The sequence below is a fragment of the Ctenopharyngodon idella genome, chromosome 16 (assembly GCF_019924925.1).
Source record: "Ctenopharyngodon idella isolate HZGC_01 chromosome 16, HZGC01, whole genome shotgun sequence".
In the NCBI taxonomy this organism is placed as follows: domain Eukaryota; kingdom Metazoa; phylum Chordata; class Actinopteri; order Cypriniformes; family Xenocyprididae; genus Ctenopharyngodon; species Ctenopharyngodon idella.
Window position 1 is genome coordinate 28,531,674 of NC_067235.1, and position 20,899 is coordinate 28,552,572.

Genomic DNA, 20,899 nt, shown 5'->3' on the forward strand with positions numbered 1-20,899 from the left:
CATAATTATTAATCATTTTTACTTTTGATGTCATCTTCAAAAAAAAGATTTTGTCAGAATAATTTTATGGATGGATGGATGGATGATGGATGGATTATATTACTAATACATACATACACAAACTTTCTATTTTATTGCAATTTTTTAAACATTCCCATACCAAACTGTATAATACAGAGAAAGTACAGGGAATAAATCAGTAATCAAAATCTCAAAGTTCATCTCATCTAATGTGGTCTCTCCAGGTGCATCTCAGATCTCTGAACACCGAACTGGGCTCCACTCGTATTAGTTTGGGGGCAGTGGAGTCAGCGTGGAGGGGCTGTTCAGCAGTCCGAAACACTGGTGAGGATTACGCTAATGGAAGGAGCTGCAGAATTTGGCCACGTGATCTGCGCTGAGAGCCCTCCAGCTGTACTGTGTCAGGCGGCGGTCGCCATCTCCAGCGCCTGACTCTATCTATTACCCTCTCATTACTGCACCCAGCGCTACGTGAATATCAACGATCCGGACTTCAGCTTTGCTTAACATGTATTTGTGAGGAGATGATGAAGCAATACTGGAGCTGTTTAGCAAGAGATCTTTCATAACCGCTCATGCGCTGACTGGAAGAGAGAAGTCATTAATCACTCCATCCATCTGAGAGATATTATCTGGTTAAATGTCATATCGGCCAATAATTGATATACTGTTGCACTATATTAAACAGTGAGAGATTGATTCTTTGTCTAACGCTTGGCAGAGATCTAATGGCGAGGGAGTGAAGCGTTGTAATGAGTGTCTGCAGACAAAACCCGCCATGAATTCAGCTAAGAGTGTGTGATTTTTGTGACTTTATAGCCAACATGTAATGGCATTTGCAACCTTTTTTACTTCTGTAATGTCACATATTTCAGAGCAAAATAAGATATGAGTAAAAACTAAAAGTTGGGTTTTAACCAAGCGGCAATCTCCGCCAGTTTCTCTTGAAGCCACTACAGAAGTGACTTAAACTGCAATTCATCGACTGGCCGCTAGGGACAGGCTCCAAAAGAGAGCAGAATCTCATTAAAATGCCAATTTACAGCAGAAAAAAACATGTTTACAGCTGGTACAAATTGTGGTTTTGGTCTATACAGTTAATTTTGCCCTTCATGACAACTGTGAGGGGGGTGAATTTTTTTATAACTCATCCGTTTAAACTATATTAAGCCTGTGTACATGTGCACATATCCGGAAGATAAACAGAACACATGTTGTTGGATTGTCTTGGCATTGGCTAAAAGTTTTAAAAGCTTTGCCCATTTTCAGTTATCCGGAAGTGACGCACAGTGAAGCGCTGCCAATATCGCGACGGCCCAATTTAGGCTTCAAAAATGCTCTTCAGAAACCTACAGGTGACGTCACAGACACTACGTCCATATTTTTTTTATAGTCTATGGTTTTAACCATTGGCATCTACAACATTAGCTTAAAACAATATCTAAAAAATAAATAAAATATAATCAAATAAAAACCCATTTTGCTACAGAAAATACATACCTGACCGGGGACCACATTTCTGGAGAAGAGTTTGTTGAGCTGAACAAGTTCATTGGGAGTGGTGTCAAACTTCAGCGAGATGCTGTTTAGAGTGTCCCGTGACTCCACCTGCACAACAAATGTACAAAAAATGTAAAAACAAGGAAAAAGGAGAAGAGAAAACCATTTCTTTGCGTTCCTTTTGGTCTACACAAGGTGAATGTCCTATGCTACCATTCAAAAGTTTGGGGTTGGTACAATTTTTTAAATGTTTTTTAAAAGAAGTCTCTTATGCTCACCAAAGGCTGCATTTATTTGATAAAAAAAAAAAAAAAATACAGTAAAAACAGTAATATTGTGAATTTTTTTTTCTATTCGAATATATTTTAAAATAATATTATATTATTATTATATTCCTGTGATGCAAAGCTGAATTTTCAGCATCATTACTCCAGTCTTCAGTGTCACATGATCCTTCAGAAATCATTCTAATATGCAGATTTGCTGCTCAAGAAACATTAAACAAATCTTTAAAAGTCTTTACTCTCACTTTTGATCAATGTAATGTATCCTTGCTGAACTAAAGTATTAATTTCTTTCCTTCAAAAAAAAAAAAAAAAATTATATATATATATATATATATATATATATATACACACACTGACCCAAAACTTTTGAACGGTAGTGTAAATCTGCTATTCATTTCTAGTCTAATTCTGATGTTTGATCCGATTCTGATCCAGTTTGTGTTACTCCACATTCTGCACATGTCCAACCATCAACTATGTGTGAAAGATTTGATGATATATCATTTTAACTTTATCCTAAACACCTACTACCTCTATAGAATGTTAGCCAGCAGACCATTATCCAGTAAAATTAAAAATGCAAAAATAGAAGAAAAAAAAAAAAAAAAAAAAAAATTGAGGTCACGTTCAGTGAAAAGCCAGCTAAAAAAGAAAAAATGTGTTTGACACTGAAACAAAGTGAGAGGACAAAAACCTAACAGTAAGAGAAATGTTGCATGGTGTGAGCATATTCTTCCCCTTTTGCACGTATTATGTGGAACTTATCGCTGCATGATCAATTCTACACAACACCGATATGCTAAATTCCCCTACATATAACCAGATTATAGTCCTCTAAACATCTGAACTTAGGACAGTCAGATTACATTGATGATGACTATTACATTGTTGATAATATCTTAATGTAAAGGATTCTACATAATTCTGAGACAGTCTGTTTGTTGCAGTATATCAGAAGTTTCTCATGTGAGGAGGACAGTGAGATGATCAGATCAAGGAGACAAAACACAAAAAAAAAAAGTATGGAAGCTAAACATTTCCATTTGTTTTCCACAGAAAAAGAAAAGTCATACAGGTTTGGATTAACTTGAGGGTGAGTAAATGATCATAGAATTTTCATTTTTTGGGTTAACTAACCCTGTAATCACTTCCCAATAAACAAAAACTTGGCTCTTCTTCATCATGTACACCATGTTTTGTTTCACATGAAACCATGTGCCTCATTTTTTTTGTCAACATCTTGTAGCATGAGAAACCACATCAAGTTAAAAGTAGTTCAACTTTGAAAAACATGCTTCAAGATCCTTGTTTTGAATGCAAGAATGTGTCCTGTGTGAACAGGCCCTAAGAAGACAAGCCAAATAAATAAATAAACAAACAAACATGCATCTTTATAATTGAAATGGTTTACGTCATCACAGAGTTTTTCCCAACATCATACAGAAAAAAGCATCACATCCAATGCCATTTCGACTCTGAATCAGACTTCTGAGTTGTTTATTTTTTTTAGAGAATGAAAGAACCCCCCACGAATTTGCACAGAAGTTTTCTGGTCGTCTCCAGATGGGAACGTCAGTAGTCGATATTCCCAATGCCCCTGCGCTAGCAGCGTCCTTTCATCCCGTCTGTCTGGCACAGAACATTGATTCCCTGTGAGAGCCATTTGAAACCGGCTCTTCCGTGGGCTATTTATTTGTAGCTTCTGGACGCTTCATTTCAGAGCAAACACAACCTGCCTTCACCGGACACTAATGCCTCTGTTAGATGGAGAATTTATGATTTGCTCCACAGTCTAGACGTGCTCTATCCTTCGTGTTTTCTCCTCTCCTAATTCAATAGCAGGAAGTCCCGCTGAGGTCTGTCGTCCTCTTTCTAAAGGCAGCCGTGGATAAAAATATCACTTAATATCCAACACGAGCAGTGCCAGCGGAGATGTCAACCATTGCCAGTCGCTTCTGTTTGGAAAAATAGACACATGCAGCAGTACGAGTCATCAGAACAGTCTAGACAAACTCAACATTTCCCAGACATGGTTCCTTCTGAGAGGCAGGAACTGTGAATGGATCAAATGCAAGTCAAATGCAAAAACAAACAAACAAAAAAAGAGAACGAAGATACAATTAAAGTTTGTAGCCTGCTGCATCTCTACAGCAGAATTGACAATAAAACTATTAATTAACAATGCAAAGAAAATATCTGCTAAGAGAGAAGATGTACAGCTATTAAAAAACACCAGAACACAATAGTCTTTACACCGGGTTCCTGACACATACGATTATCAAGGTTAATAATTCTTCCGGCAAGTAGTATAATTCTTCAGCATAACTATACGCTGTTTAGCAACTTGGCAACAGAATCTGTAGGCAGAGGCACATTTTACATCATCTTCAAACGTGACTCATGCATCCTGAATTTAGAGTCAAAGACCTCTTAGGTCATTAGGATCAAGACTAGTTATGTCTAGGGTTGGTTCCAAACATCATGAGACAGCGTTTATTAACTACACCACCCTACAGCTGGGAGCAGCTTCCACAAATTCTCACGTGTCTCATCTGCAGTAATATTCAAGTCCAAACACAAAACACATCATTTGTGTGTATTATTTCATTATTATAGTGCTTTTTTTACCGCATTATGTCCCTCCTAATTTCTTTCAATACATTTTTACATTTGTAAATTAATGTTATTTTTATATGAATTATGTTTTTTAATCATTAAGTACTTTAAATGGCCACTGTGTATCAAAAGTGCAATATAAATACATTTGCCTTGCATTCTGTCATCTTGTAATATGGCCAACGTCATGAGGATCCATCATATCATATATGTGTGTGTGTTTATGTTTTTTTACAAGTATATTTTAAAAGAATATTTGCATTGTGAATTATTTTCATGACAATTAAGGTCACATCTGTCAGGTGTGGGTGCTGTAGAGATGCGCACAATGAAGGAGTATACTGAATAATCTTTATAATGATCCACAAACTAAAACACAGGAGATCGCTGGAGATTATAGTAAACACAACCACTAAATACTGATGACACTGAAAAAGGAACTGAGAAAACACAGGCCTTAAATAACAGAGGAATGTAAACTACTTGATAAAGAACAGGTGCGAAAGACTAATTAACAAATGAGGAAACTAACTAGGAAATCAGGCAAGAAAAACAGGAACAGAGAAAACGAAACCAAAACAGGCTACATGTGACATCTGCAGGTCATATATATATATATATATATATATATATATATATATATCTACCTACCAATAAATCAATCAATAATTATTAATAATAACAATAATATTAATTTATTTTTAATATTATATAGTGCTGTCAATCGATTGAAAAAAAGTTAATCACACATTTTTCTGTAATTAATCACGATTAATCGCACCTAACATTAAAGTTTTTTTAAAATATTTTTTTACTAGTGGGTGCAGGACACTATAGTTCATTTATGTAAGTGAGGATAGCAAAGTAAAGTAAACTGTGACATATTATACCCAAAAATTCTTCAGTGGACTACCAGTAAAATTGATAAAAATTTGGGACCGAAAATTATTCAGACCTGACCATGTTTTTCTTAAGTGTTATCTGACATAATTAAGATTAATGTTTTCTGGCACAGTTTAACTCTGAGATCTTGTCATATTTTATGACCATTTTTTAAACTATAGTGAATAAACTGTATTAATGAATGAAATGTTCAAGGTGTCTGAATAAATTTTGGTTTCACTGTATTTATATTGTAATAATTTCACATTTAATCTCCACATTAATGTAGAAACAACATAAAGACAGTACATTTTAAATATTTCCAATATTTTCCAAATATATCCAATATTTTAAATATATTTAAACTGAAAATTTTTATTGCATGCGTTAACGTGCTAATTTTGACAGCACTAATATTATATTATAATATTTGTATAAAGGATTTTTTGCATTGTGAATTATTTTCATGACAATTAAGGTCACATTTCCAGTCCATAGAATATTAAAACAAACAAATAAATATAATGTATAAATTCTATACAATTTAAATTATATATTAATCTTCTTTCATTTGCATTTCAGTAATGATAATTGTCATAAAAATAATGTGACATTGCAAAACATTTGTATTGGTCCTAAAATAAGCTTTGTTTTCATTATGAAAAATGTAGGGTTAGATTTTTTGGGATAAAAAACAACCCATACATGTTCTTGAGTGGTTTTGTGAGATTCACAGAACACACAGCTCATCAAACTGGAAATGACATTCCAGCAAACGGTGCAATCAAGCAGAATGTCAAATCAGATGAGCTCCATACTGCGTGGGACATCACGGCTGCCGTGGCATGAGAGTTGCCATAGTGATGCTGTCATTACTACCCTCATGGCACACGCTGGCTAACTGCGTCGATGATCACTTAAAGAACTAATTTTAGATCAGCAGTCTTGGCAAGATGTTGACGTTCTCTCTTTCACAGGACGTACAAGCGCTCTCACAAAAAAAAAAAAAAAAAAAAAAAAAAAACACACCATGAAAATATCATCCATGCTTTAGACATGGTGATACCATAGTATTCTTTGAAGAACCTGGGAGTACCTTGTAAATACCATGGTACATGATATGATAATCATTCAGTACTATGGTAAATATAAAAAATACCATCTGAAACCATTGTTAATCCACAGTACTTTAATATTCCAACAGCCTGTTTTGGAAGATGTCAGCAGGAGGTCAAGGGGCAAATGGTGAGCTTGGTCACACACACTCACAGCATGAAGCTCTTCACACTCACCCTAAAAGTATTTAAAACAGTTCAGACCTGTGATAAATTCCAAATAAACTTCATGTATAGTCAAAAATGTATTTTTAAGAGTGATTGTTGTGATTTGCTGATGTTGAATACAAATCAATGCAATTATAAATATGCACAGAATGTCAATTGATTTTGTGCACAGTCTGCATCACACATAATGAGACTATAAGCTTTAATCACTAACTACACGACTTCAGTGCAGCTAAAGACTATTGTAGGAATCAACAGACTCAGAAGCATTATAGCAAATGCTGAATCCTCAGTGTTTCTTTCCGATGAGATCTCAATCTCTCTTGCCCTTTCCTCTGCAACTGATTTAATTGGCCACAGACCAGCCAATAGTCAGAGCCCACTGACCTGCGGAGTGCTATTAGTGACTGAGCAGATGGGCTACAATAGTTTAGCTCTCCTTCAAACCCTCTTGAGGTCAAGACTGCTTCTTGAGAAAACAGCAATGCAGACATTCACCTGTAACAGGAGGCAACAATTATGGAGGCAGTTTTCTCTGAAAATCTTACAGGGATAGTTCACCCAAAAATGAAAATTGTAAATGTCATTACTTACAAATCATTTTTTAACAGTTTTTTTTCCCATACAATGAAAGTCAATCAGGTTCAAAACAACACTAGACCCCACTGACGTTTATAGTATGGGCATGTTAACCCCCACCAACAACCACAAACAGCCTCATGACACGCTGTTTATGCCCTGTGACAAATGCCCCGCAGTCGTCTTGCACACTTTTCACGCTCTGCGGAAGAAAACAAAAGCCCTGTCAATCACTTCTGGCCGACAGAGACAGATCTTCAGCGTGTGTGTGTGGGGAGACGGGTGTCAGACACCTGCCCAGATCCGAGGGGAGAGCAGAACCGTCTGGAAACAGAACCGTGACAGCAGCAGCAACGCCGTCTCTGATGAGCAGAGCACGTCAACAACACCAGCATCTGATTCCACGGCTGCCTGATGCCAGTTCTGAACTGAATCTGATGCCCATTTTCCACTCATAGGGTGCCGGTGCCTGACCAGTCAGTCTAAAACTAATTAATATTTAAATTTCATATGTGAGAATGAATTACTCAGAATTATTATTTGTTGTAAATGTTTGTTTAAACAATGTTTGCTGCATTAAAAGAAACTCAAAAAAATCAAAAAGGTGAGGAAATGAATGATTAGGGATGGGTCACAATGCTTGACTAGTCGACAAGTAGTAGTCCAACAACTACAACTACAAAGTTTGGAAATTTCCACAAAAATATCAGGCAGCACAAATGTTTTTAACATTGGTAATAATGTTTATTGAACACCCAATTAGCATATTAGATTTCTGAAGGATCATGTGACACCGAAGACTGGAGTAATGATGCTGAAACTTCAGCTTTGCCATCACAGGAATAAAATAAATAAAAATAAATACATTCATATATATATATATATATATATATATATATATATATATATATATATATATATATATAAATAAACCTACCAACTACCTTTATTAACTTAGATTTTTTTTTCTTATATATTCAGTTTTTCTTATATATTTAGTTTTAAATGAGACCTATTATGCCTCTTTTTGCAAGTTGTAATATAAGTCTCTGGTGTCCACAGATTGTGTCTGAAGTTTCAGCTCAAAATACCCAACAGATCATTTATTATTCCATGTTGTAAATGCCCATTTTTGAGTTGAAGCAAAAACATGCTGTTTTCGTGCATGTATCTTTAAATGCAAATGTGCTGCTCCCCGCCCCCTATCCAGAATAGCACTGTGCCTTTACAGCTCGTGCCTTGCATACTCTGCCAAAAACTAACAAAACATCTGTTTGGTTTTTGATTATCATCTTTATCGTGATCACGCTCATGTGACATTGCAGTTCTTCGTCATCATGAAAGTTAATATTTGCATGCGTTTTAAAGCCAAATCAATTTAAACTTCTATGGTTTTCTAAACGAACACATCCAAAGCATGCACACAGTAAGCTGTCTGTCAGACAGAGCATCCCGTGAGTATTAAACTAAGTTCTCTTTCACATCTTATTACTTAAGCTGTCAAATACACACAAGGTTATGCCAAAAACAAGTTTAATTTAACAAGTTATGAAGTAAAATATCTAGCTTCCGCCAGACTGCCTTCTGTATGCAACGTATGAAGAAAGTGTAAAACTCTTGCAGTTCAAAAAGCTTACGCTACGTCCTACGCCTTCCCTATTCAACTTACAAAAAAAGTGTAACTGACACTTTTTACACGTTTACAAGTTTTTGTAACTTGAATATGGAAGGCGGTCTGGCGGAAGCTAGATATTTTACTTCACAATTTGTTAAATATGTATATTTTTTTTTTACACAAACGCATCGCTTCACTTCAGAAGGCCTTTATTAACCCCCAGAGCCGTGTGGAGTACACGTTTATGATGGATGGATGTGGATGGATGCACTTTCTTCAGCTCATACTCGTGAACCCTGTTCACTGCCATTATAAAGCTGAGATGCGTCAGGATATTTATTAAAATATCTCCGATTGCATTCATCAAAAAGAAGGAAGTCATATACACCTAGGACGGCTTGAGGGTGAGTAAAGCTTGGAGTAATTTTCATTTGAAAGTGAACTAATCCTTTAATAAGAATACATTTCTTACTTGAATTTCTTACTTGAGATAAACACGGCGGACTGTGTACAGTTCACTTAGGGGAGGAGCTAAGCTAATAGGGCAGATTCCATGCCAGTCGTGGGTGGGGCCTGTTCCCATGTAACACTGGATCACATTCCTGAACGGTTCATTTTGAGACACTGTTCCAGATTTATGGGGAAAATAACAAATGGAGTATATGGATTTTTACCACAATAGCATGGTTGTGTTCACACACTGCGGACACATAATTATGTTCAAAAACAATTTAAAAGTGAATTTTGCATAATAGGTCCCCTTTAATATTTTTAGCAACAGTGTTTTCAATAGCATGCTGACAAAGTACTGTGCTTTAGACAGTACACACAGCAAAACTATTTGATTAGTTGAACGATTAATTGAAAAGTCATTCAGGTAACCCTGACTAGTTGACTTTACACGTCCTTACTTTGGATGTTAAAACATGTTTTCAAAACTTGTAGACTTGTAAACAAAGACTAGTCAGTTTGTCTAAGCAAGTGGAAATGTGGGCCGTTTCTGATAGACGTTATCAGATTCCCCGGCCGAGCACCAGCACCAGCACCATTTTTGGTGGAAAAGAGATATGATTCCAATCTTCTGGCTAAATGACAGCTCTAGCCGCCAGCAGTTTCCTCTCCTCTGTCTCTCCACTTCCAGGCAGAACTCCAGAGCTCGGCTCAACCCACACGCTCCTCTGTTACTAGGGAGAGAGACGAGAAGCGCTCTGCCCGCAGCTGGAATTTGAGGGTCATTTCAAGAACACAACAAGCTGTTAAGATAGACAATCGAAGCTCACACAGTCTCTCTCACTCTCAGCACACACGCACGTCAAATCAATAGAAATGCAAACGCAGGAAGGAAGGTCATTCACCAATACTCTGCTGGAATGCATGTTGATAAGCGTAGAGGACATTCGCATGCAGACCGGTGAAAATAAACAGGCTGATGTAAACATTCGCACGGCTTCATGCACCCGCTCCATACTAAACGCTGATGAAAACACGCTCTGTCTCAAATCATCCCTTTGGACCTCGTGCAAACTCTCACAGAAATCTCACAGGTACATGTGGAAAAATCCTCAGAGTAAACAGAGCAGGGACGATATCCGCGAGATACGACCCTACAAAACACAAAGCACATGCACAGAAATAAAGAGGAAAGGGGTTGATCACTTACGGAATACTCGATGGTGCCCTTCGGTCTCTGGAACGACATCCGCCTTCCATCCTTCTTCTCCGGTGTCTTCTTCTGCCCGGTATCTGAAAGCAAGCGAGGGAAGGTTCTCATTATGTTCATGTTCCGCTCTCCCCTCAGCTTGACACAAGCTGCCGAGCTCTCAGCCTCGACCGACGGCTCATCCGTCAACAGCGAGTGTGAACGAGCGATTCCGGTGAGCCAGAGAACGCAGCTTCTCTCTCTCTCTCTCGACTCCCTGTCTACCTCCCTCCTTTCCCCACTGTCTCTCTCTCTTTCTTTCTCGCTCAGCACAATGACAGCCGATGTATCTTCACCTTGCAATGCCTCCCGCTGCTGCAAACACCGTAACAGACAGAGACCACCCTGACCTCTATGAAAGAGAGAAAGAGACAGAGAGATGTAGTGCTGCTACCTGACATTATCACATTTGTTTTGTTCTGTGATTCTTTGTGTCTTTGAAGTGAATTTTAATGCTTATGTAAACCTAATAGAGCTATGTTATGTATTGGCACTGATTCAATTCAATTCAATACTGGCATTAGTTAATCTGGGATTTCAAATTGCACACCACAAATATGGTTCATTTTGATGTCCTTAACTTTTAGAGGTTTTTTTTTAAACGACTTGCTTTAAACGACTGTCGCACGCAACTTGAAAAAAGAAATGGCTGTATAGTGTTCAGTAGATGAGGTGCAGACTCATTGGTAGCCGAGGAGCGGATCCACGGCAGTAAAGGCAGCGCAACTATAACGATCAGCCTATAATCCCACCCACTTTGAAGCGGTACTAAACTGCAGTGGAAAAGCAAACCGAAAGTAAGCGAGCCGAGCCGTGCTGAACCGAACCGAGCCGTTCCACGCAGTGGAAAAGTGCCATTAGATACATCGGTACCAGTATTAGTATCAGTGATACTGGCCTTCATTCATAAAAAGATGCCATTAAAAAAATATTTAAAATATACTGTCTTTAAGTCGTTTCTATATTAATTTGGAGAGTAATTGTGAAATTATTACAATATAAAAATATTAAAGACTCAAAAGATTTTAATCACGATTAATTACAGAAAAAAAGTGCAATTAGTTAATTTTTTTGCAATTGATTGACAGCACGAACACACAAATAAACAAATACATACATTACTTAAAAAAGTAGCTAATGTTTAGGCTATGAAACATGTGACGACTCCTCCAGCTAATGTGTAAGTATGTAGTATCATGTGTGTGTGTTTCTGTGTGCATGTGTAATTTTCAAAGTTATCACAGCAATGTTAGCAAGCCCCCAACATGTTCACTTTGCTTTAGGCGGTCAGGCCGTCTCCACATTAACTCCAGAATCCGTCGTCTAACAGGTTCTGCACTTGTGACAGTGTGACAGAGAGACGCTCGGCTGTGCAGTCATGAGTCATAGTCGTTCCTGCTATTTCTGTACTCACACCAAAGAGACGGCAGCGAAAGAAACCAGGCCAGCGCAAGCGCCGATCCGAACACTGATCTTTTATCCAGCGCTTTCAGGCCTCTGTTTGAGAGTATAACCTGATAAACAGCGACAGTGGCTGATCTCTCTTTATTTACAGTATATGTCTCTGAATGAGAGGCCTCATAGAGGGCCTCTAAAATAGAGTTTTATTACTCAGAAAGGCCTTTGCAAGTTTTATTACATTGTCATAATATTTATAAAGCTTCAAAAACTATTTTGAGATTCCCACATGCAAAGACAAACTACTATACAGCAAACAGTACTATTATTATTGCTCTTAATTAGGCTTAGGAATTTGGGATGGGATGGAAACTGAAAGCCATTTTCTTTCCTGTGTTGACATTTTAAAATGAATCAGGAAGTCTGGGCAAAACATAACTGAAGGGTTCTTCCTTTTATTAAAATAATAATAAATAAAGTAAAATGTAGTTATGTACATATATTAGGGATGTAACGATATCAAAATCTCACGATACGAAAATACCTCGATATAAAGTCCACGATCCGATATTTAATGCGATATAAAAAAAAAACAAACAAAAAAAAAAAAACACAAATGAAGACTTGGAAACATTACATTGAACATTACAATGATGTACAAATTAACCATGTCATATCCTGTCCTCTTTTCTTTATCCTTTAATCATAACTGTTGCTTAGAGGTATGAGGTATAGTATGAGATGGGTCAAATGACCTTTTACTCCCTTTCATAAAATAAAATAATTGCACCAGCTGGACCTTGACAAAGGTCCAAACATCTATTATTTTTTCTAACATTCTCAAGAGTTTTAACATTAGTTAATGCACTATGAAGTAAAATGAACAAACTATGAACAGCTGTATTTTTATTAACTAACATTAACAAAGATAAACAAATACAGCAGCCTAACAAATGTATTGCTCATGGTTAGTTCTTGTTAGTTAATACATTAACTAATGTTAACAAATGAACATTATAGTAAAGTGTTACCACAAATTCAACACAAATAAGATGCTTGAACACACATGTAAGATCCAGACAGATGAAACAATATTTTTGTAAGTTGGATTCATAAAGACTTCACTTGTTTCTAAAAGAATGATTCAGTGACAGATACATTTTTAACAGCAATTCGTTGCCACCTAGTGGCGTAACAATGCAATCGATACAGTGCTTATTAGAAGCGCTTTCAAAAGGTGATTTATTCTATTTTGATCAGTGAAGTAGACATTGGCGTATCTGAATAAAACACTTTTGTACGCTTCTGTGATAACTGGAACAGAAATGATATTTGCAACAGAAATGATACTGTGTGACTGACAAGATTGTTTGTGAAGCTGTTTATATCTAAACATGATAACTCTCTCTTTAGATCAACGGCAGCGGGAATGCAGATTTGAATGTCGCGGTTTTATTTTTGTCAAAGGTTTAATATACATGGGTGAATCGTGGTCATTTAGGAATTAAATCTTGTGGGTGATGAAATCGAGAACGCAATCTTTTAAAGATTAATCGTGCAGCTTGCCTTTGTACACCTCTCTCTCTCGCACACTCTCTCTCTCTCTCTCTCTCTGCATTGATATCTAGCGCAAGCCGTGAGATACGCTCCTCGCAGTTCGCCCACCCATCACACCAGAACCGTTTTCGGAACCGGGCTGGAATAAAAAACCTATGCTTTTTGCCCAGAAAACGTATCGTTCCATACAGTCATGTGACCTTGATAATATCGAGGCAATTTTGCTATCACGATACCACGATATTGATAATACCGTTACATCCCTACCGTATATATTTAATTAGTTTATAGGTAAGAATATACCCAGCCAAAAAAAAAAAAATATATATATATATATTGCTGTTTGAATTTAAATAGGGCAAATACTTAAGAGTCTATGACTGGATCATTATTGATTATTATGTTTCTAGCATGTTATATGTTTGGCAACAGTTAACCCTAACTGATGGAGTGTGTAGCTTTTCATTTCTTAACCATGTAGGAAGACGATGTAGGATTATAGCCATATTCCATATTCCAGGATGACAAAGCCAAGATTGTAAAAGCTCAAATTGTAAAAGAATGGTTGAGAGGGAGCATGAAGAATCATTTTCACACATGAATTGGCATCTCTGAGTCCAGACCTTAAATTCATTGTAAGTCTTTGGGATGTGCTGGAGGAGACTTTACAGAGTGCTCACCTCTTGCATTGTCAATACAAGATCTTGACCAAAAATTGATGCACCTCTAATGGAAATAACATCACACAACATTTATACATACAACACACAAAATAAAAAAACTGTTTTGACTTGAGACAGCATCTACTTAGCAACCGCTAAGAATACCATAAGACTGCTTAGTAACATGCTAAAAACACGAAGAACACAATAGCAACCATTTAGCAACGCTCTGGCAACCATCCACAAATCTGTAAAATCATGGTAACGAGTTTTGCATGGGCAAAAAAAGAATAAATATATTTCATAGAAAAATCAAAGCTGTTTCAAAGGATAATGTTCTGATTCCCATGTATAAAAACATTACAAAAACAAAATCTGTTCATTTGAATCTAAAATATTTGCATGAATTCATTCTAGATTTGAGGACTCAATTGACATTATTAACAGAGGATTTGGGGTTTTAATTAATATTAGAATATTTACTACAACTCCCAAAAGTAAATAGCAAAAAGATGGTATGTATTCCAGAACAACAGCATTGACCGAGGCATGAGTCAGAGACTCAGTGAGCAAACACACAGTAGAGATAAGTTCCATGAAAAGCAGCAAAATTGTATGGAATTGAACCCTCACATGTGTGTGTATCGCCTGAAACAGGCTTTTCACACGCTGAGATAAGAGCTGCCACATCGAAACAAAACAAAGAGCCCAATGTGTGTCTGAGAGACACCAAATCCATCGTCTCTCTGGTTCTGGAACATTCTGTGTGCAGCCAGTGTCCATCCAGAGCTGCTCTCTATCAACAAAATGTGACAAATCTCTTGAATAAATGTTCATTTGTACTCAGTGCCCATGACACACTGAGTCTGTTCCAAAACCTAGTTAGCTGCATTGCTGTCTGCATAGGCAGCATCCTAGCTCAAATGAAACCTTATGTGTCACTGATTTGGAACACTCTAATTAGGCAGCAGCAATTAAATAGCACTTTTGGAACAGCCTTTGCATCTATGATGTCTTATAATGCTGCCTATGTAGGCAGCTCACTATGTTTTGGAACTAGGATGTTCTTTTTTCTTCTTCTTCAAAAACCTATAACCGTAGCTTGTTAACCGATCATTAACCGTTAACTGAGAAGATTATGTTAAATTAGAATTTAATTAATTTAGAATGGATAACTGTCTGTGTGACCCATTAAAAATAACAAAATGGCGTTTAGTTTTACATTCTTTATTTTTACAAAAGTACAATGTTTTGCTTATATTGTGAGTGTACACAAATAAAAGTAAACCCTTTACAGTTTCGAATGATGTCTTACTCTTATCATAAATGACGGAGTATTTTAAAGGGTTAGTTCACCCAAAAAAGGAAATTTCTGTCATTAATTACTCACCCTCGTGTTCTAAACCGCAAGACCTTGGTTCATCTTCGGAACACAAATGAAGATATTTTTGATGAAATCTGTGAGGTTTTTTATCTCCCATAGAAAGCAACGATATTACCACATTCAAGGTCCAGAGAAGTAGTGAAGACATCGGTAAAATAGTCAAGAGATCGCACGCACACATATCAGCTCTAACATTGCTAACTTGACATTGCAGCCTGTTTATTGTCAAAATAAAATACAGCAGTGGCATGCGGTCCATATAAGCTGCGAATGCTCTGCATACCCAAGCCAATCGTGGACTCGGCAATTAATTTATTTTACATAGTAAATAACAGTTTAGCATCCAAATAAAGCGCGAATATGGAAACATTTGGATTTGTGCCGTTTTAAACTATTTAACCGGTAGTATTAATCGGTCATAATTCTTTCTGTTGGTTAACCAGTTAATTATGAGCATCCCTATTTGGAACCATTTGGAGCCATTGCTGTGGCTCAATGTCTAGCATTTTGTGCTCTAAATATAAAGGCCACTGCTAATGAGAAGTAGTGTTCAATGGTCACATAACACAGGTGGGAAATATAGGACAAGGCCACATGCTGTTCTCTTTTTTCCTTTCAGTGGAAAAAAAGGAAGTAATATTATTCATCAGATACATTTGTAACATTTTCCTTATTTTGTCTCTAAATGTAATACTAAATGTACATCATTAAACAAAGCACACACAAGTACCTCAGTCTTGTGATTTTAAGCAATAAAAGCTCTCAAACAAAGCAGCTCTAATGGTCCGCAGCTGTTATACAAACATTAACCCAATCTTGAGGATCTGTTATCAGTGATTTTTGGTTTCATATAAACATAATAGCTTATACCTAAGACTGATGTTTGTACATGTAACAGAAGGCCTTAGCATAGAATCACAATATGGCTCATAATGATCCAATTATAATTGTAAATTAAATTATTTTTAATTTATTTCCTTTTTAAATTTATTTACCATAATGTTTAATACAACAATACAAATGAATTAATGTATTTTTTATTTTTTGAAAGAAATGAATACTTTTTTTTTTTTTTTCAAGGAAGCATTAATATGATCAAAAGTGACAGTAAAGACTTTTATAGTGTTACAAAAATATAAATGCATTTTTTTTGTACTTTCTATTCATCAAAGAATCCTGAAAAAATGTATTATGGTTTACACGAAAATATGAATTCATCTTCACCATCACACACACACACACACACGCATTATATATATATACATGGGTCATTTTTTTGTCCAAAGGCCTTAATAATAATAAAAAACAAAGATATGACATCCAAAGTATGAAAGGTAGTACAACTTGATTTCTTTTATTGAATCCAAAAGGTTTTAATTATATTTTGCTACATATAAAGATATTTTAAAGATTTTGGAGAGTCAAAAGGTCATTCGGTTTAACCGTCCAAAGGTCAATACAGCCACTTCATTTGTGATTCAAATATCTTAAAATGTAAAAAATGTATGTTTTTTATTCTGGCATGATTTCTAACATCATATATCAACATACTGCAAAATGGTATTAAAATTATGTGTAGAAGTCGTTGCTTTGTTATGAGAAAGAATGTCCGGAAAAATGTATTTCATCAATATAATTCGGAGGAACCAGTATAAAGGGACCATTTTGGATCAAGTCATGCGGTCAATATCATGTGACAGGATATGACATCATTCAGACACATGCAAAAGACCACACGGTCGTGAAGCAAAGCAACTAACTCTCTCTTAACTATTGGAAAAATTCCCGTTTTCACTGAAATATCAGGTAATTCGGTACAACCGCTATAAAACATGGAAAATGTTGCAATATTTTAAAAACTTTTACTAAACATAAAATGTTTGATTGTCCTTTTGCTAGCTAGCTAGAAAGCTAACTAGCTAGCTAGCTAGCTAGATATTAGCCTGTTAGCATTGTTTGAAAATATCGTCATTCGGTATAACCAAAAGTGTCATTCAGTAAAACCGAAATTTTGGTTAAACCGAATGACTTTTTATTGGTGACAAATTTTGTCCATCTTGCAATAAATGACAAAAGAAGTGTTAATTGATTATAAAAACCACATAATCTCATGGTAAACACTTAATAAAACTTCAAAATGAATTATATCTCCATTGTATTTTTTGACACTTTTAAAAACCTTATTCGTCAATGACCCATATATTTATCCCAATACCATCAACTGTCCCAAGCATCTTTCACGCTGCATGATTTAACGTATCATTCATGTCTGTGAAGTATCAAACTGCATGCTGAGTTACCAATGTTTAATATATAGAGTTAAAGATTCGTAACCCTAAATATGAGCAAAAATAATAATAGCTAGCAAATAGCACGTTTAAATAAAATGCCCGTTTTTATTTATTTGTTGTGTGTTCTTTATTTGAGTGTTGTTGTCACACAAGGACGCAGAACGCATGCGACCAACTTCAGCGTGACAGAGAAAACAACCAGGCTTGTGTTAGCAGCAGCTGCAATGGCCCGGCGGATGTTATTCTTAGACCGCTCTCATTTACTGCTCAGAATGGTGCTGGAAACAAGTGCCCCATCATAATAAGCAGGTGGTACACACACACACACACACACACACACACACAAAGTGCTGGAATGAGATGACTATGGCTGTGGGGAGGCTTTGTCATTTGCTGTGCAAAACTGTGTTATTTTAACAACAATGAGCAAACAATCTGATTCACTATTCCAACATCAGTCTTAAAAGGATAGTTCACCCAAAAAATTAGCATTCTGCATTCTATTATTTACTCACCATCATGTCTTTCCAAATGTATGCAGTTACTTTTTCCAAACACAAAAGGAGAAAACAAAAAAGCACTTTGGAAGGACAGGAGGGTGAGTAAATAATGGCAGTATTTTTATTTTTTTGGTTATATTCCTTATACGCCAACAGAGACCTGTACTAAACAAAACATCTTTACCGATAAAGAGACAAACAAACATAAATATATAAATAAATACAATCGCGTGACAGTGTTCGCTGCAGAGGATGACTCGACTTATATAACACTAGATACTTGACAGACTCTTGAAGTAAAGCTGTGTTTGACATCCAGATACAGAATGAACACAGATTCTAGAAACTATGTCGACTCCAGGCATGAAAGAGCTCTTCTGTGTATAGTGATACCATCAACCGTCACACTGTCCAGCCTATTATGAGCTATATAACACGCGTTTCTGACTGTAAAGTACATGCATGTAATAAATTAGCATGATGTTTAATGCTTTTGCTCATATGACTCAGTCTCAGGTTCTCATTCGTTTTTCACAGTAATGCTAAGACGCTAAGACGTTACTTTTCACATTAATGCTAAGACGATTAATGCTAACATTACTTTTCACAGTAATGCTAAGACGAAGCTCATTACGTAGTGCATGTAAAAGCAACATGTTATTAAAGTGTGTCCAAAACAGTGGCATCTAAACACACATTGTGTAATATAATCACAGCATTAGACTAATCTGATTTCTGTCTAATGCTAATGATAATATCTATATCAAATGTTAAACAGGAAAAGAATCTTTTGTGCAATCACTATGTGCAACAGAGACAACACTTTCTCATGACTGTGAGGAAAAGTTGGCACACACACATGCTTTTCATTTCATCACTGAACAAATTGATTCTTATTTTCTTGTTTTTAGTGGATTTATTCAGTACTTTTAGAGGTTGTTTTTGGAGGAAAAAAGTCATAATTTAGTTTTTAATGACCATATTTAATTTATTTTAAGACTTCTACAGTATATGTATATAACCACTGTTACTGTTAAAGGGGTTCTTGATAATGATTTCACTTTTTTAACTTTAGTTAATGTGTAATGTTGCTGTTTGAGCATAAACAACATCTGCAAAGTTACAATGCGCAAAGTTCAATGCAAAGCGAAATATTTTCTTTTTACAGAAATCACTTTTTAAGGACTACAACAAATGGCTGGTAGGGACTACAATGAGCTTCTTCCCGGGTTGGTGACATCACAAACCCCAAAATTTACATAAACCCTGCCCCCGGGAACATGCAACAATTTTAGAGAAGAGGAAGAGTTGTAGTAGAGTGTTGCTGCCATGCCGTCATTTTATGCCGGACTGCTTCACAAAAGAGGGTCAATTCAATGCTGAATTTGCACAAAAGATTAACATGACGGCACATGCTAGTCGATGAGTTGAATCAACTCCACAGCAACTACATAAATTTAACCACTAACCATTCAGAAAAATCCAGTTGCATTCTAAAAGTTGTAACTTCTTCCTGAGTCTCTCCATCAGTGTTCGACTCCGGTTTGAACAATGTAAGGCAATCAACAATTGTCATTTTGGCTGCATGAGATTCTCCAGCTTTGTTGTTGTTGAGCAACCGAAGTGTGAGCTGTTAAAAGGGGCAAAAAAGGTCCCCTTTAACATTCAGGGCCCTATTTTAACAATCTAAGCGCATAGTCTAAAGCGCATGGCGCAAGTGCGCTTAGGGCGTGTCCGAATCCACTTTTGCTAGTTTAAGGACGGGAAAAATGGTCGACGCACCTGGCGCATGATCTAAAAGGGTTGTCCCTATTCTCTTAATGAGTAATGGGTGTGTTTTGGGCATAACAAGCAAGTCAAGTCTCATCTCCCATTCCCTTTAAAAGCGAGTTGCGCTCGTGCCTTGGCGGAGTCGCTATTTACATGGCGGAATTTGCAAGCGTAAAAACCGAACGCTTCTCTTTAACCGCGCGCACGAGCAGACCATCTACGGGAAAAGCCATATTCCACCAAAGCATTTTCATCTTTATGCACACAATAATAATTTTTTACATTGTAATCCTATTATTTTTTTAATATTTGGCATGTTTGTGTGCTGCTGCGCATCCCTATGTGTGTAATAAGCAGAGTGTACACACGTTGTGCACCCACATATAGGTGCATATTACTAACGTGCTCTATAAATAACAAAACAAATATTGTGCCATTGACTCGTCGATTTATAATATTAATTTTGAACCACTGTACTCACGTGAACTGATTTAAATATGTTTTTAGTACATTAATGGATCTTGAGAGAGGAAATGCTGGCTATGCAGGCCTCACTGAGCCATCGGATTTCAACAAAAATATCTTAATTTGTGTTCCGAAGATGAACAAAGGTCTTACGGATGTGGAACAGCATGAGGGTGAGTAATTAATGACAGAATTTTCATTTCTGGGTGAACTAACCCTTTAAACAACGTGGCACAGGATGTGAAAATGATAACTGTGTCAGGCTGAAACTTGCAAAAAACACCTGCGATGCGCCTGGCGCCGCATTGCGCCGGGTGTATGATAGGGCCCTCGGACTGTGGGTGCATTATTTCTAAGCCAGATTCATTTTGAATCCAGCTTACAAAGAAT

At 36.5% G+C, this 20,899-nt stretch overlaps 1 protein-coding gene across 7 annotated transcripts in view; it reads right to left on the minus strand.

The window, feature by feature from the left end:
- Positions 1–20,899, minus strand: part of oxr1a (oxidation resistance 1a) — a 158,188-nt gene that overhangs the window by 41,467 nt on the left and 95,822 nt on the right. For 5 of the 7 annotated variants that reach the window (XM_051866234.1, XM_051866240.1, XM_051866233.1 and 2 more), the window contains 2 exons: positions 10,444–10,526; positions 1,522–1,629 (listed from right to left, as the gene is read on the minus strand). In XM_051866234.1, coding sequence (XP_051722194.1) covers positions 1,522–1,629; positions 10,444–10,526 — 191 coding nt within the window. Of the gene's footprint in view, positions 1–1,521; positions 1,630–10,443; positions 10,835–20,899 lie in introns of those variants that run through there. The other 2 variants (XM_051866237.1, XM_051866232.1) reach the window with 2 other exon arrangements.